We start from the raw sequence: 15,976 nt of genomic DNA on the forward strand, positions 1-15,976 counted from the left end.
TAGGATGTAACACTATTATTGGTTTCTGGAGGAACAAGCTGTGGAGACCTCCGCCCCTGTGCTTTTTGACAAAAGCACAATGTTTGATTACCATTACTCAGCTTTTTCCCAGTGTCAAACTTGTAGCTCCAAAGGAAGTTCTGAAGGCTAGTGGTAGACTTGGCTTCAGCCCCAAGTACTTGGGAGCTATGATACAGATTCTATATTTTAATGATATATTAATATGTATCTCTTTTTCTGGGGAACTTTGTTGCAAAGACACAGAATAAATACCAGAAAGATAACAAAATGCTGGTTCTGTCTGAAGTAAGCAGTATGGACAAGGAAAGTAAGCACATTTTAATACTTCCTTTTGTTTTATGCAATTAAGGGAGCTGGACAATATGTGTGCACTGCCTACTTTAGTGATAAAAATGGAATTTAAACAGTACTTTGACTAAAGAAAAATCTTTTTTATGTGTTCAGGTGTAGGTGCCCATGCATGTGAGCCCACATTCCTGCTTATAACTAAAGAGTCTGTCAGGTGGGCCATTAAGGAAGCTCCACAGCACTGAGTCCCACACAGTCACTGCCCTTCAGAAACAGGTGCAGAAACTTATTTTAGGCATCTTAATTCCTAGTGGTCTTACATGACTTGGAAGATTTATGTTAACCCCTTGCCTTAAGTTAAGCTTCCAAAGTCTACAGGAATGCCCTACTCACTGTTTAGTCCCTATAGCTCATACTTGCTCCTGAAACGGGTCTGGATGCTCTTGTTCATGCTGTAGGTGAATACTCTATACACTAAGCTACAGAAAGCTTCCTTTCTACACAGTAGCTTATATGTTATACAAGGGAATACTGTTTTCTTTAGAAATTGAGAATGTTAAAGAAATCAACCCTGTTCAATTATAAAGCCACCTATGGTAACTGAGTTATTGGAGTAAGTAGAGGTATTTACTTTACAATCCTCATTCTGGAGAAGATAAAATAGGTTATAAACAAAGTAAAGAGACATCATGGGAAGTCAAAAGCCTTTCTTTTTTTGAGTATTTTTTTTCCTTCTTGATGTACAGAGTTCTAGGTATCTAACTCAAGCTCTGAATCAGCATGCTATTGCCTACACAGGCATTACTTTTATGGAAAGATCTAAATAGATGTTTTGGTTCTCTCACAGTCCTGTATAGTAAAGCATTTGGTGCATTGCCTTACATAAAGAAAAGATGCAGATCTTTTTGTAATTTGGAAAAAGGATTAAAGTATAAAAATATTACAGCACTAAAAATGTGTAAACCTTGGCATCTTAAAAGATCTGGTTTCAAATTCATAAAGTAAACATGCTAAATTGAACTCTTCTGCTTCTCACAAGAATACATTACTTTTTTTAACACAATAATCACAGTTACTTATATGCTAGAGAACCCAGAAAATCATTTTGATTCTATTCCAAAGCAGATACTAAATGTCAAAAGAATATACTGCTGCAAAGGATCTGGTGGCTTCCCACAATGGCAGTGACTCAGCTAGCTTGTTTAAAGAATGATATTTTAATTGTTTTGTAGATCACAAACCTGCCAGCCTTGTAATTTACACTGCTGAAGAACAAGATGACATCTCTCTTTGGCAGGCAGCTTCTTCTTCTCTCCTGCTGCTGTATCAGCCAAATCTTTATACCTGTAAAAATCAGCAGAAGTAGAGTTAGTACTCTATGTTGGCCAATGCTGTTAGCTTGCCTCTGGCTTTCAAAGAGGTACCAAACTGAAAGCTCAGGATTCTGCTACAGGTAAAGAAAACAGAGAAGGCCACTCCCTTCAAATCTTTTATATTGTTATCCATGGCCTTGTTTAATAATAGTGTGTGACAAGTGAGGACTAAAATCCAGACTTACTTCTAATTGTTTCTTTTGAGGGCACATATTAATCCAATGCTGAAAAAATACCAAGCCTCATGAAATGATGTCAAATGATGATCATCACCAAATTAGGTTAGTGAAAGGATAAAAGTATTTTTTCAATATGTGTCACATTTACTATTAAGGAGCAAATTATATTGTTAAATAAGATAAGGATGTTTTCCTCAAATATCTTCAAAGACTGAAAATTCTAGGAAAAAATATACTTTGGTCAGTTTAACACTCCAGATGAGTAGTAATAAACCAGGAGACCCGAGCTGCCCAGCAGCTCATCTAGCTGGATCATCAAGAAACCTTCCTTATGGACTGCAATTAAGGTTGGGGCCATCTATTTTCCACATTTTTATGGAAACTGGATTTTCCTTGGGATCACAAAGAAACAGAGGTGTTACAGAGAAAACTGCTTGAAGGCTTGAAACATAGTCAGCTTACTACTGCTGACTGAAACTAAAATGATTCAAGGCTGATTCACAACACATAAAAAAGCAACCATGAAAATGGTCAACTCACTCACTGCAGAACCCTAAAGAAATATACTTCATTCCTGAAAAAGAATCAAAATGTAAAAGGCTGAATTTCTAAGTTTGCACTAGCTTTGAGATCTATGCAAGTGGCAGGACTTTAAAGAATAACCAAATATTTCATACAATTGATACTATACAAGCGGCCAGACAAAATGACCCATTGTTTCTTTCACCCTCAAAAGCTTTTGAAATTTCATCGTATCATCCCAAAATTCTGAGTTCACAGTAAGTAGAGTTCTATTCCTTAAAGCAGGCACTATCTTAGAGAAAGAGAAAAAACTAATTGTTGTGCTAACATTCTGTTAAATACACTTTCCATTTCTGCCACAAACCTCCTCTATGAACAGGAAGGATCAGGACCAGGATCCTAGAACAGGATCTACCTTCCTCTGTGTTAGCCACTGAAAGCTATGCTCCTTGTCATCTAGCTCTCTCTATAGTCTCTGGAGATGGGTATATCCATACGGTGATTTATTCTATACATAGACATTTTTCTTAAATAAGGACAGATTGCCCTCCGGAGGTGCCCTTCTCTACTGACTATAGATGAAGCTTAAAGAGAAGTCTAGAGAGGATGACTGCATTCTGGGTGGCTGAGATCAATTTGCCTGTCTGACATGCCTATCTGCAAAACATGACTAATGGGACTCCCTCATTTCTCCTACCTATCTTGTTCAGGTATTTTGGCTAACTAAGCTCCCAGGGTGAAGAAACACCTTTATCTATAACATCTGCTAACATAATCCTCTGCCATATCAATCACAGTTGCACTGACACTGACAACTGTGTGTAAGACTGGATGGCTGCTGAAGATTCATCCAAAAAAAAAAAAAAAAAAAAAAGAACTTTCAGCCAGTCTGGTTCCTTGAATTGACTCTCAGTCTAGTGTTCACATCAAGGCAACAACTAGAATACATAAGTGGTGATGGACAGACCACACCTGTTGGTAACAGCCCAGCTTTATCCTAAAAAAAAAAGCTGTGTAATCGTAAGGTTGCATCTTATTTGTATCTATTTTTAAAGCATTAAAAATTTATTCTTTTTTTCCCTTTAAGGTAAAAAGAAAAACCGAAAACATACAACTTTTGCTTAAGGATTCATTTAATTTTAAATATGCTATGAACTCATTGTTAAAAAGAAAGCAAAACAAAACTGACAATAACTTAATAAATAAAAACAAAATAAAAACTTAAACATTGCATTATTATAAAAATACAAAATTACTTTAAGTATCAATTTTCTTCTACTGTGAAATGAAGGTTGTGATACACAAAAATTTAGTGTCCTCTTAAACTTAGTGCTTTCRCAACCTCGAGAATATCACAGAAAGCCTAATTTTGTCAAACTTCTTATTATATCAGAGCGAACTAATGAATGTACACTGAATTCATGCAGCAGGTTTGTATGGACAACTTGAGATTACTTGCAAAGAGCAGGGCTTGCTTCTGTGAAAACATAATCTGGAGAGACTTGGGGATTTTCCCTTACTGGAGAATTCTTCTCCCACAAGCACAGCCTTAGTTCACTCCCACGTGAATTACCAAACTGGTTAAAAAACAGGTTGCTTCTCAAACGGCAGGTCAGATATGTTACCCCACCAGCACAATGCAGAGTACACTGCATTAGAAAGCATTAGAAAGGTTTCTGAGGGATCCTGTGACCAAATTCGGTGCTACCTTGTTAGAAAAGACTTTAATCAGGAGGAATTAATTGCAGATTGAGGAGCTAGTTGCCTGGGCTTCCTTAATGGTCAGTGGAAGATACTATTAGGTTTTAGTTTACCCTATTGTAATACCGATGTTTAAAATAGATCAGATGAACTGTGCACTGCAAGACTCCGTGTCTTTCCACTGAGTATAAAGGCATTCTATGCTGTTCACTTCAGCATAGAGATTGGCTGTAGATGAGGCAAATCTCTCCCCTCGGCAAGTGAAAAAACACATAAAAATCATCACGGAAGCAAGTCACACTGTGTTCTGGCCTCCAGAAAACAACCATAGCCCCACTTTGCCTTACTTTGCCCACAGGGCTTCTTCACTCCTTTATCGTCCCGATCTCTTATTTTTACACACGCTGAACCTTTGTCCAAGCAGTCCTGCCTGGCCTGCACATGCTGCCTCTGCTGCTGCCTCTGCTGCTTCCGAACCATGTCCTCCACCAGGGAAATTTTTCTGCTTGCTCAGACACAATGCTGCTGCTGCCAATATTCAGGTAGTTGTGAATATGGAGAGCTCAGTTCTCCTGGACCTTCGCAAACAGGCATATTATCTGATCATTTTCTCCCTCACTTCCCTAAGTGCACAGCTGACAARATCCAGGCAGCTGCCGTTTCCGGAGACGGAATATCCCGCAGTTCAGAGGATGGCCCAGTAACCCACAGCAACRTGCTCAGGCCCAGCACGCTCTTTGATTTACGTGGAGAGCGCACGAACAAGCTGCAGGGCTGCACTCCCCAGTTCTGCACGCACTGCAAATCTGTGAGCAGCGGAATAAGCTCCACACACTCAATTTCAATAGCATGTGAACATGATAGAAGAGACTAAGGGAAAGAACAGGGCAAGTACAAAAGGTACAAAAGCAAAAGCTCCAAACCAACAGCGTGAACAAGCCATGTAGACTTCCTGAACTAATGCTTCAGACCAACAGCTCCCTTCCAGATTTATGCTMCTTTTTTATGAGGGTCTATCTTGATCAGAAAAAGGAAGTCTCAAACAGATGAAGTCAGAGTTACCTACTGATTGCAATTCAGTGTCCTCAGTAATAGCTTTGAACACTAGATCTCAGATAATTCCTGAAAGCATCTTCTTCTCACCACATCTTTGTCTCAATATTTAAAAACTAAACACAATGCACGGCTAGCATGCAACTGCCTTCTACTGGGGCTAAGCAATACACTTCTAAATATTCAAACACAGCTTACACCAGGAAAAATAATCAGTTTTGCCAGTGTAATTCATTATGTTGATCTTTCATTTTCTCTTTCCTTTGTTTACTACAGTGTATTCCGTTTGCTGAGTTAAAATGGCAAGATTCTGTCAATTCAATTCAAACGGGAAGGCATTAAAGAAGACAATCAAAACTAATTTGCATCCTGTGATTCTCCTAAAAAAAAGAAATGATCATCAGAAAGGAGTAAAAACAGTGTCGCTAAGCTCTTCCTTCTTTCCCCATAAATTTCCTCTTCTCTTCCTTTGACAACCAGTAACAGATTGACGTATTACTATTTCTGTAAAATACATGAATGAGAGGGTCTTTGTTTGAAAACTTGTTAATGTGTGCTCATAGCTCAAGTATTTTAGTTCAGTTTATTTAGACTTGCAAGAGACGTCAGGGACAACAGGAAGGGCTTCTATAAATATATCGGCAGCAAGAGGAAGACTAGAGAAAATGTTAGTCTACTGCTGAGTGCAGAAGGTGCCTTGATGATGGAGGATGCAGAAAAGACAGAGTTAGYAAATGCCTTCTTTGCTTCYGTCTTTACTGCTAAGGCTAGTCCCCAAGAACTACAGAGCCCAGGTAAAAGAGAGATAACCGGGAGAAAGGAAGACCTTCCACTGGTCGTGGAGGGTTAGGTTGGGGCAAACTGGTCACCCATAAATTTATTTAGGCAAACTGGTCACCCATAAATCTATGGGCCTGGATGGGATTCACCCGAGTACTGGGGGAACTAGTGGGGGTTATTGTTCAGTCACTCTCCATCATTTTTGAGAGATCATGAAGAGTGGAGGAGTTGTGGGAGGCCTGGAAGAGAGACAACATCATTCCACTCTTCAGAAAGGCAAGAGGGATGACCTAGGGAACTATAGGCCAATCAGCCTTACCTCCATTCCTGATAAGGTTATGGAGCAGCTCATCCTAGAGAACATTTCTAGGCATGTGAAGGAAAAGGAGTAGTAGTCAGCATGGATTCACCAAGGGGAAGTCATGTTTGAAGAACTTGATAGCCTTCTACGATGGGATGACTGGTAGGATGGACGAGGCGAGAGTCATGGATGTTGTCTACCTTGAGTTCAGAAAGGCTTTTGACACTGTCTCCCATAATATCCTTATAGGAAAGCTCTGGAAGTGTGGACTGGACAGATAGAAAGTGATGAGGATTGAGAACTGTTTGGATGGCAGAACTCAGAGGGTCATGGTAAATGGGGCTGAGTCCAGTTGGAGGCCTGTGGCCAGTGGTGTCCCCCAGGGGTCAATACTGGGCCCAGAGTGTACCCTGAGCAAGTTTGCAGGTGATGCCAAGCTGGGTGGAGTGGCCGACACTCCRGAGGGCTGTGCTGCCATTCAGAGGGACCTAGAATGGTTCAAGAACTCTGCAGAGAGGAACCTCATGAGGTTCAACAAGGAAAAGTGCAGGACCTTGCACCGGCGGAGGAATAACCCCAGGCATCAGTACAGATTAGGGGTTGACCTGCTGAAGAGCAGCTTCGCAGAGAGGGACCTGGCCTGCATGAGGAGGAGTGTTGCCAGCAGGTTGAGGGAGGTGATCCTGCCCTTCTGCTCAGCTATGGTGAGGCTGCACCTGGAGGGTCCAGCAGAAGCTTGGAAGCAACCAAGATGATTAAGGGCATCTATCTTACAAGGAACAACTAAGCAACCTGGGCCTGTTTAGCATAGAGAAGACTGAGAGGAGATCTGATTAATATAAGTAATATAATTAATATAAGTACCTGAGGGGAAAAGGAAGATAGGAAGGGGCCAAACTCTTCTTGGTGGTGGCCAGTGACAGGACAAGGGGTAATGGGTACAAGCTGAAACACAGGMASTTCCATYTCCAKGTGARGAAGAACTTCTTTCCTGTGAGGGTGACAGAGCCCTGGAACAGGCTGCCCAGGGAGGTTGTGGAGTCTCTTTCTCYGGAGATCTTCAAAACCCATGACCTGGATGCCACCCTGTGCCACGTGCTCTGGGTRTCCCTGCTCGAGCAGGGGGGTTAGACTGGATGATCTCTAGAAGYCTCTTCCAACCTCAATCATTCTGTAATTCTGTGATTCTATGATTTGGGGTAGTTGGGAGAGTGGGTTAGGCACAGTTTGTTTTTGAACGAAAAACTATAAAGTGAGAAATATCTAGCAGTCCTATCTACTGCAAAGGAAACTTTTTTAAAGGAAAACAAATATGTGTGGAAAATTTGCCCATACTAAAAATCCTGTAAAAAAGAGTCACTAGCAGAGAACAGGACAGAATTTTGATTACTTTATGTATATATAAATGATACAAACTCATTCCAGTTCCTTGTGTTATATATTCTTTTATTAAAGGAATAATCTAATTATTTTTGAAATATGAGGAACAGGGGAAATTCCAGATAATTAAAAAAGGGGAAATAAGAGTACTATAGTTTCCAAGACAAGAAAAGAAGACTTATTCTGCCAATTTCTGCATAGCATACATACATATATATATATATAAAACAAATCTCAGTTATATGACAAGAAATATATKAAATATAAGAAATATAATGACCAAAAGCATGCATTCAAGATTTTGGACAGCATAAATCTGGGAAGATGGGAAGAAGATGCCTTTGTAACAAACGGATCATAGCTGAAAAAAATGCATTTTGGGTTTCTTTGATAGGACTTGGTAGGAATACAAAAATATCGTATGAGGTGAACCTGCATAATTCCTCATAGGAAACATTTTGTATTGAAGCTGCTTCATAGAGGCTTATAGAAATTCTTCAAATTCATGTAGATGGAAGATGTGCAAGTGTAATTTACCTGGCTGACACAGTGAATAGATGGCAATGAACCAAAACTTTAGAGGAGCTGTCTCTGGTTTCAGCTTTAAGTTTTTAAATATCTTAATTATTGACTTAGACTGATATTGAAAAATGTGGGATTAAGTGGCTATACTTGCAGACAAATTAGAATTCAGAGAGAAAACAAAAATAGAACCATTTTGGGAAAAAAAAGAAAAAACATGAAACAAAACCCCACAAGCATCCTTGTTTTCTCTCGATCTCTCTGATACACAGATATTTAYTGGTGGAAATAAGTCTGGAAAACAATAATACTGAGGGTACCTAATGGCAAACTGACCAGATATCATAATTTTACTAGTCCAGTGGAAAGAATTCACTGGAAGCCAGAAATACATCTATCAATGAAATAAATAGTCTCATTTTTTACTTCAGCAATTAAAACTTCATTTCTTACACAAAARGGTATAGATGCCTATAAAGCATGGCTTAATATGTTCATTAAAAAAAAAGGAAAATATATTTAGAGTGACAAAAAGGGTATATAATTGAGATGAAAAAGCAAAATTAGGGACAAAGAAGTAAAATGAATTCAGAAATATCTCAGGGCAAAATTTGACAGTGGCCTGCATATGGGTCAGCTTTTGGACTCACACAGATCTCATTTCAGACTTCTGAAGGAGGATCACAGCCAAGAAATCCACTAAACCAGGATATCCATCAGTGGCCAACAGTGGCCAACATCAGGATGTTGCCACTTGGAATATTTTAATTTAGACTGGACAAAATCTGAATCAAATAATTGAAGTAAAAATGCTACTTTGTGATGGGTGGACAATTTTTTTTTTTTTTATTTCTTTTCTTAATTTTATGTTTTTGTGTTAGGTTTATTTTAACCACCTTAAATCTTTTGTAGGCATCTGAATTGCAATTTCTGGGGAAAAGAAATAATGAAGATATGTGTGTCTTAGTCCTAGCACATTTATTCATATACTTCATGCAATTAAGCAGGGGCTTCCTCGTCTCAGACAACGTGGCAGCAGAATAATAAGTAGAATATAAATTATAGTTCAGCTCTTGGGATTAATGGATTCAGCTATGCAAATAAAAATTGAATTCACAACATCTGCTAGAGATTTGCATTACAATACTTTTGCATCATCTTACTTAAAGCTGACATTCTCATTCCATCTTGATAAAGCAATGTAAAAATAAATTTATTTAAGAAATCGGCAAAATGACATGTTAATTAAGAATTACACTAGCATCAAAAAAACAGTCCTATTACATGATCAACACTTGCCTCTAACTCTGTAAATGTTTACATTTACGCCAAGGTAGCTATCCTTCTCCATAGCTAACTTCATGCTTGTTTGGGCACCCCACAAAATTATGCATCAAGTGAAGATGTGAAACGCTTCACTGTATGCAGCATATGAATTAAAAAAAAAAAAAAGCTTTATAAAGTTGATAATTTAATTGTSTATAGCACTGAGGTGATATACTGCACTGGTGTACGATGAAGACAGCTAAAAGCTTCCCTTCTCCAGAATTTTAGCTCTATGAAAATAGGGAATCTAGCACACAAGCTCTCTTCCATAGAGTCTTTCATCTGAAATTACAGAAAAAAAAAAAAGACTCTTTTTTTTTTTCAATAGACCCTCTTTAAGAGACTATAATAAAGGAATCTAAAGGTGGGTAAATGGGTAAGTTACTGCTCTTCCATCCCTTAGGAAAGAAATGTGACCCTTGACTTTGAGCCGCATTTCACTATTCAGGCTACAGCCTTACAAATCCTTTTCTTTTAGATCACACTATAAGGCAMGCATTTTGGTGAGGTTCATACTGTTGCAAACTTGGCCTTCAACTGAAATTTGTTGCTGCTTCTCACGAACCAGGCAGCTTGGAGTGGGTTTGTGAGAAATTTGCCCTTCTAGAAGAATGGGGCAAGGTCATGGTGTATACATTTTCAGAGACAGTATTGTGAATTGTGATGATGAAAGGAGAGGAAATTATGAAAGGACCTTGGGGTAGTATTCAGAGAAGAAGAGCTTAGGCCTCCGTGTCACTTTCTGGAAACCTGGAAGCAGCTACCAAAAGTTACTTACTGAAAACAGGTTTTGTAAAGCAAAATAGCTCACACTTTTTCTGAAGAACATATGAGCTTTACAGAGATGTGATTTGACCCCATTTTGAAACACTTCAGCCAAGGTGGRCTTGCGCACTTCCACATTTGGCATCCTGTCACAAGAAGGGATGTYACTTCATTGGCTTATTGGTTGCTAGGAAAGCACTTCCTAGGCTATTTGGAAGTTCACTGGGACAGATACCTACTGCAGAAGCAGAAAGCTAAGTAAAATGGAAWATATATTCTAAGAAGAAACAGGCTTGTCCCTGACAATCCATCTAAATTATTCTTGAATTAATCACTTTTCTTTTTCTCTGGTGTGCAACCCTTCCTAAGTCAGACCTCAAAGTCTCATAAGGACAGAAACACGTAATATCCTACCCAGRTGACTCAGACAAAGAGGATGGCGGTTATGAGGAAAATTTTTAGGAGCGTAGTCCAAACAGCCAAAATATACACCTCTGCAGTGGGAGCCTCCCTGGTGACCATTAAAACCTGTGTGTCAGTTTGGAAAACAGAGATTCTCGTAATYCTGAAGGCTACAGTGCTTAGACAAACTATAAAGAGTTGACATTTTTCAAGACAGGCCATCCTTTTGGCTTACTATCAATGCCAAACCAGATTCTGCTCTCGTTTCCAGGAGTAATTATGCTGAAATGGATGATGCTAAATTTGTGCAGAGCGGATATAAGAGCAGAGTAAGATCCAGGGATGCATCTGTACAGGAGGATCTTACATGCATGCTTGCATCAAATCTTGCGTTTGTTCTCAGATGTCACCAATATGAACTGCCAAAAACTATTCAGACGGACTGGGAAACCTGGCTTTAAGCAAACTCACTTAATTCCAGGTTCTTCCGTTGAAGATTAAATGGGTGCAAGGAATATCAGAATGTGAGAAAGAGGAGAAAAAAAAAAGGTACAATGAATTTCTGTGATGAGTAGGAAGAATTAAACAGCTGCAGTACCACAGAAACATTCAAAATGRGTACTGAGTATGGGACAGCTTTGTACAAGATGCATGAGCAGAACAAGAAGCTGCAAAGATAAAACTTTTTTTTTTGGCATTGGAATTCAGTTATATTGAATTAATCCATAAATAAATAGGAATTTTTTAAAAATGTATTTTATGGAAAAATTAACCTGTCCTTGTGACTACTTGCACTATAATTGGATAATTCAAGCTACCTAAACATTGCTATTAGCATAAACTAATGCATAGCACATTTACTTAACTTTAAGTGTTTACTCTCTGAAGCAGTCTTCTTGTATTAATTTGAAGTCTATTATTTTAATGAGCATTTCCTTAAAAGGTAATGCATAAGAATGCAAAGGAATGCATTGTGGAGAAATTAGTGGATGATAATATTTTCTTTTTACGGTTTTATTTCTATGGTAGGCTTTTAACTGAAGTTCTTACTGTCATATATAAATCTATGTCCATTATCTTTGTCATAATGTGCTGTCAGCAAATTACAAAGTACTCATGAATTATTTTGGTTGAAACATCAAGGTCCTAAATTTTTTTTTTTAATGTTATTAGCTACTTGTTATGGACACACAGACCTCAGGAAGCTTGATGAGATATGGGTCAAGAATTTTCAATATTTGTAGTTGTACACAGACATAATTTTATCTATCTTTATTATCCAGGCCTTTAGATGGAATCCAGCACTGTGGTATTTTAGTACTCTGTGGGAACATTTCTTCATGTTTAGAAGCACTATGAACTTTTAAATTCATGGATATAAAATATGTGTAGATTTTATAAGGATATGCAGAATAACAGGATTATTTATTGATTTAATAAATGTTTAGTTAACCTTGAGGGATGAGAAATGTCAAATGCTAGTGGGAGCTGGATGCTATTCCAGAGGTACCAACAGTGGCATGTAACTCTGGAAATGAAATAAACATTTAAAAATTTTAGAGATACTCCCTTTAGTTAAAAAAAAATAGTAATACAAATGCTGGAACTGCTAAAATAGTTCAGACAGAATTATGCTTATGTGTACTCAGTATATTTATAATTATATAACAAAATGAATCTAACAGGGGAAAAAAAGGAGAAAAAAATTACTCTTATGCCAATAGTAATGAAATTTACTATTCCGTAACTATTTCCTTACTTACTATTTCCTTTTATCTTTGTATTTAATTACCTAATCTCCACTTTCCCACACACAGGCAACTCCTGCCTTAAGTTTCRACCCTGCAGAACTTCAAGTGCATGCCAAACATGAATAATTCAACTGTGTTCAACAGAATGACACAATTCACATGCAATTGCAATGGCTTTAGCAAACAAGGGTGTCCTCTTAAAAGGTGCCGAGCCAACAATGCAAATGAAATATTTATTTTTATCTTCTACATACAGAGTAAATGCCTGATCTACCTTGAAAATTCCTCTGAAAAAAAAAAAGAGAATTTTTCTTTTCTCTTACACTTATTGCTGCATTGCACACTGTAACTTAGGGACTGATATTTTGTATGTACAATACTGCTAATTCTGTGGACTGCAGAACTGATGGGGGGGTAATTTCAAAAGCTGCTTCTGTTTCAACTCCAAAATGTTGAGGGTTTTTTTGAAGCAGGTTAAAATCCATTCATTCTTTGCCATAGAAGGCAGAAACAATGTAGTTATACATTGAGCACACCAAATACTCACAAAAATGCATAAACCTAAATTCAGTCAAATCATGACCTAAAAATCTCATCCTTTCTCTATAAATAAAGTCCAGGCTAATTAGCTGAATCACCAGAGACATGTAAAGTTGTCATAGTTTATTTCTTTTATTTTGAGTATTACACTGGCCCTAGGGAGAACAAGGGAGATAACAAAGTCAAACAGCTACAAGCAAGCACCAGTAAAATGGTAAAAAATRTACAGTCTAACAACATTTAATAAATGTTTACTATAAAGAGATATTTAGTTTGTTCACAATATGAATAGAATAGAAACTACAATTCAAATGGCCTATGGTCTCTAGGACACTTGCACATCTATGCAACTCCCTAGGTAGTGTGCAGCAGTTCTAATATATATACATATATATGTGGCTTGCCAGGGATAATATCATAGTATTTTGAGTTCTGGTCAGCCTTTACAATATAATCAATCCCTCAAATCAACAAGTTTTCACAAAGAAACATTAATTTAGACTAATTCTGAGAGCACTGTGAACTGTTCTAAAGTGGTCACCATTATCAGTAAGATTGGGTGAAAAAAGTCAAATATGATATACTCAATTTCTCCCACTCAGTGCAATATGAAGGATAGTTTGGCTGAAGTTAGGTTTGAGGACTAGTATTGTTAATAGAAAAAAAAAMCACAAACACAAAATCCCTAAGATTTCTTTGGAGCTCCATTCATATTTGAACCTTGCAGAAATGGTAAGATTTTATTTTCTCTATTTCTTTGTGGGTCCAGACTTATGAATGGCGAAGGTCAAGATCTGTCTCTGATAATAGGATACTTCTTTGGTYCACTTAGCTACCTCATTAACAAAATGACTCTCCTCCACAAGATCTCTATTTTTTTTATTTGTTTTGCACAACTATTACAGCAGCTTCTTTATAGAATTTGATGATTACAAAAACTGCCAAAGAGATAGTCATTTTAAAAATCATTGTTTAAAGCTTTGTGAATGACTTTCATCCTTTACAGGAAATTAGTCATCACTATGTTTATGAATCCGGATTTAAAGTGATTTCATAATGATAGCTTCAAAATTATTTATTCATCTTCTGCATTCTGAAAGAATGTGCATCTTCCTTTATTGAAAGACAAACAAAAAATGATTAGATTATTATATCAGCCAGAAATATTACTCCCAACTCTTAACTCTGAAGATGCAACCTACATAATGGTTGAACTGCCAATTGGTTTAAATTGGCATCATTACATCTACTTTAATGGGACATTGCTTTTTACCATCAGCAATGCCTTGCTTTTCTTGCAAGGATTAAAGTTATCACGGCATATATCATCCTACTGCTTTATGAGAACAGTGATAATATAGTATCACAGTCAGTATCACAGTCAGCAAAGCCAAAAGGGCAAGTCAGTCTGATGACCTAAAATTTTACAGTCTGTTCAGTACATTGTTCTCACTAATCCCCAGTCTACCTTGTGCAAAAATGTCTCAAAGTTTTGCTGCTTTATTTTTGTTCACAAATGTTATTTAAAAAACAGCTAGTTTTCAAGAAAAAAAAAAGGTGAGGAAAGAAAAAAAAAAAAAAAAAAAACACACCACTGAAAAGCTTCTGTACAAAGGAATTCCATAATGGTTCTTCCACAAGAGAACAAGAGAACAGACATTAACAATGCATCCGTGCCAACAGTACAGATTGGATCAAAGCTTACAGTAGGCTTAATGTTGGCTTTATATCAGTTGCAGAAGGGTAGGCAATTCTTGATATTAGTAAGAACATAAACTATCCAGGGAAAAGAGCACCTCTTCAAAATGATTCCCAAGAAAAGTCTCAATGAGTTTGCACTAATTAAAGTTCTCTGAAGCAATTTTTGATCTTTTACTTAAATTCATTATTAGGGCATTTCAGTATCAGTAACCACTGTCTTGAGTAGAACTGCAAATTTCAGAATCTGCAGTTAAGCATGTCTTCTAAGCAGAACCTCATACTGAAATCAGTGTAAAGGCTGTAATTAGAAGAGGCATTGAAAGTATTTTTTTTCAATCTCACTGCTATGAATCTGTTATTACTGTGTTTCATATCTTCATCCCTAATATTTCCTACTAAAATAGATGTTTTGCCATCTCTTTAAAAATTATTTAAAGACAAAAATCATCAGAATGCTAACTTATTTTAACATTCCATTTTTAAAACATTAAAACTTAAGGATTTTATTATTTTAATTGGCTCCATATGGCTTATGTATTACAATTTAGATATTTTAATGTATTCTGTGCATAGGACAGAATAAGATTAACCAACTAATGAAAATTAGTAATTATAAGGTCTAGCACCATGCCTCCAAACCTGCCCATAACATTGCCAAAACCATTAGCAGAAATGATGACTATAATCTAGGTGTGTGTCAGGATAAGCGTAAGTAAAATGACAACAAAAAAGGGATTGATACAATTTAAGTCATTGTTAAAGCTAACTGGAAACGGTGAATCATGCTATTCTAAAGAACTATGTCTTATTTCTGTAACATTTAAGAGAGATTTCTACATATAGCTTATAAGTACTTGGTATTTTGTACTTGGCAGTACAAAATTTTATGTGCTGTTCCTGAAGCAGCAGGATGAGAGCTCCAYCATAGTAAAAACAAGACCGAGTTGAAGGAGTTAAGACTCTACAAGGCAGTCTGGAAGTCTGTTACATAGTGATGAAATCCTAAGAAATACTCAAAAATTTCAGAGAGAGGAGTAGCATACTAGCAGGCAATTATTTGACCTTTCTGAACAATATACGGTCTTGTAGAGAAACCTTGCAGTTCTCATAAGTTATTAATTGAAAAGTGGAATTTGCTAGCCAGTTCAACAAGCCTGTAAAGATTATTCAGAGTGTCAAAAACCCAAGTGGCACAACTGGCAGGGAAGGGTAACACAGATGTTGTTATTTCAGAACCTCTGCAAGTGGACCTAGTAATCTCCATAGTTAAGTTGGCTTCCAGCCACAAGAGCTACGTCTGGCATGTGTACCTCAACCTCAAAGGCAAAAGAGAGTCCATAAATTCTGCCTAAACCATGGAACCCAAAACCT

General features: G+C 37.3%; 1 protein-coding gene across 1 annotated transcript in view; it reads right to left on the minus strand.

Moving 5' to 3' along the window:
• MYO16 (myosin XVI) overlaps positions 1–15,976 on the minus strand; it is a 272,053-nt gene that overhangs the window by 55,853 nt on the left and 200,224 nt on the right. The window contains exon 28 of the mRNA XM_026034575.1: positions 1,551–1,653. Coding sequence (XP_025890360.1) covers positions 1,551–1,653 — 103 coding nt within the window. The remainder of the gene's footprint in view (positions 1–1,550; positions 1,654–15,976) is intronic.

Source organism: Nothoprocta perdicaria, unplaced genomic scaffold (genome assembly GCF_003342845.1).
Source record: "Nothoprocta perdicaria isolate Ctin4 unplaced genomic scaffold, notPer1 scaffold_148, whole genome shotgun sequence".
Lineage (NCBI taxonomy): Eukaryota > Metazoa > Chordata > Aves > Tinamiformes > Tinamidae > Nothoprocta > Nothoprocta perdicaria.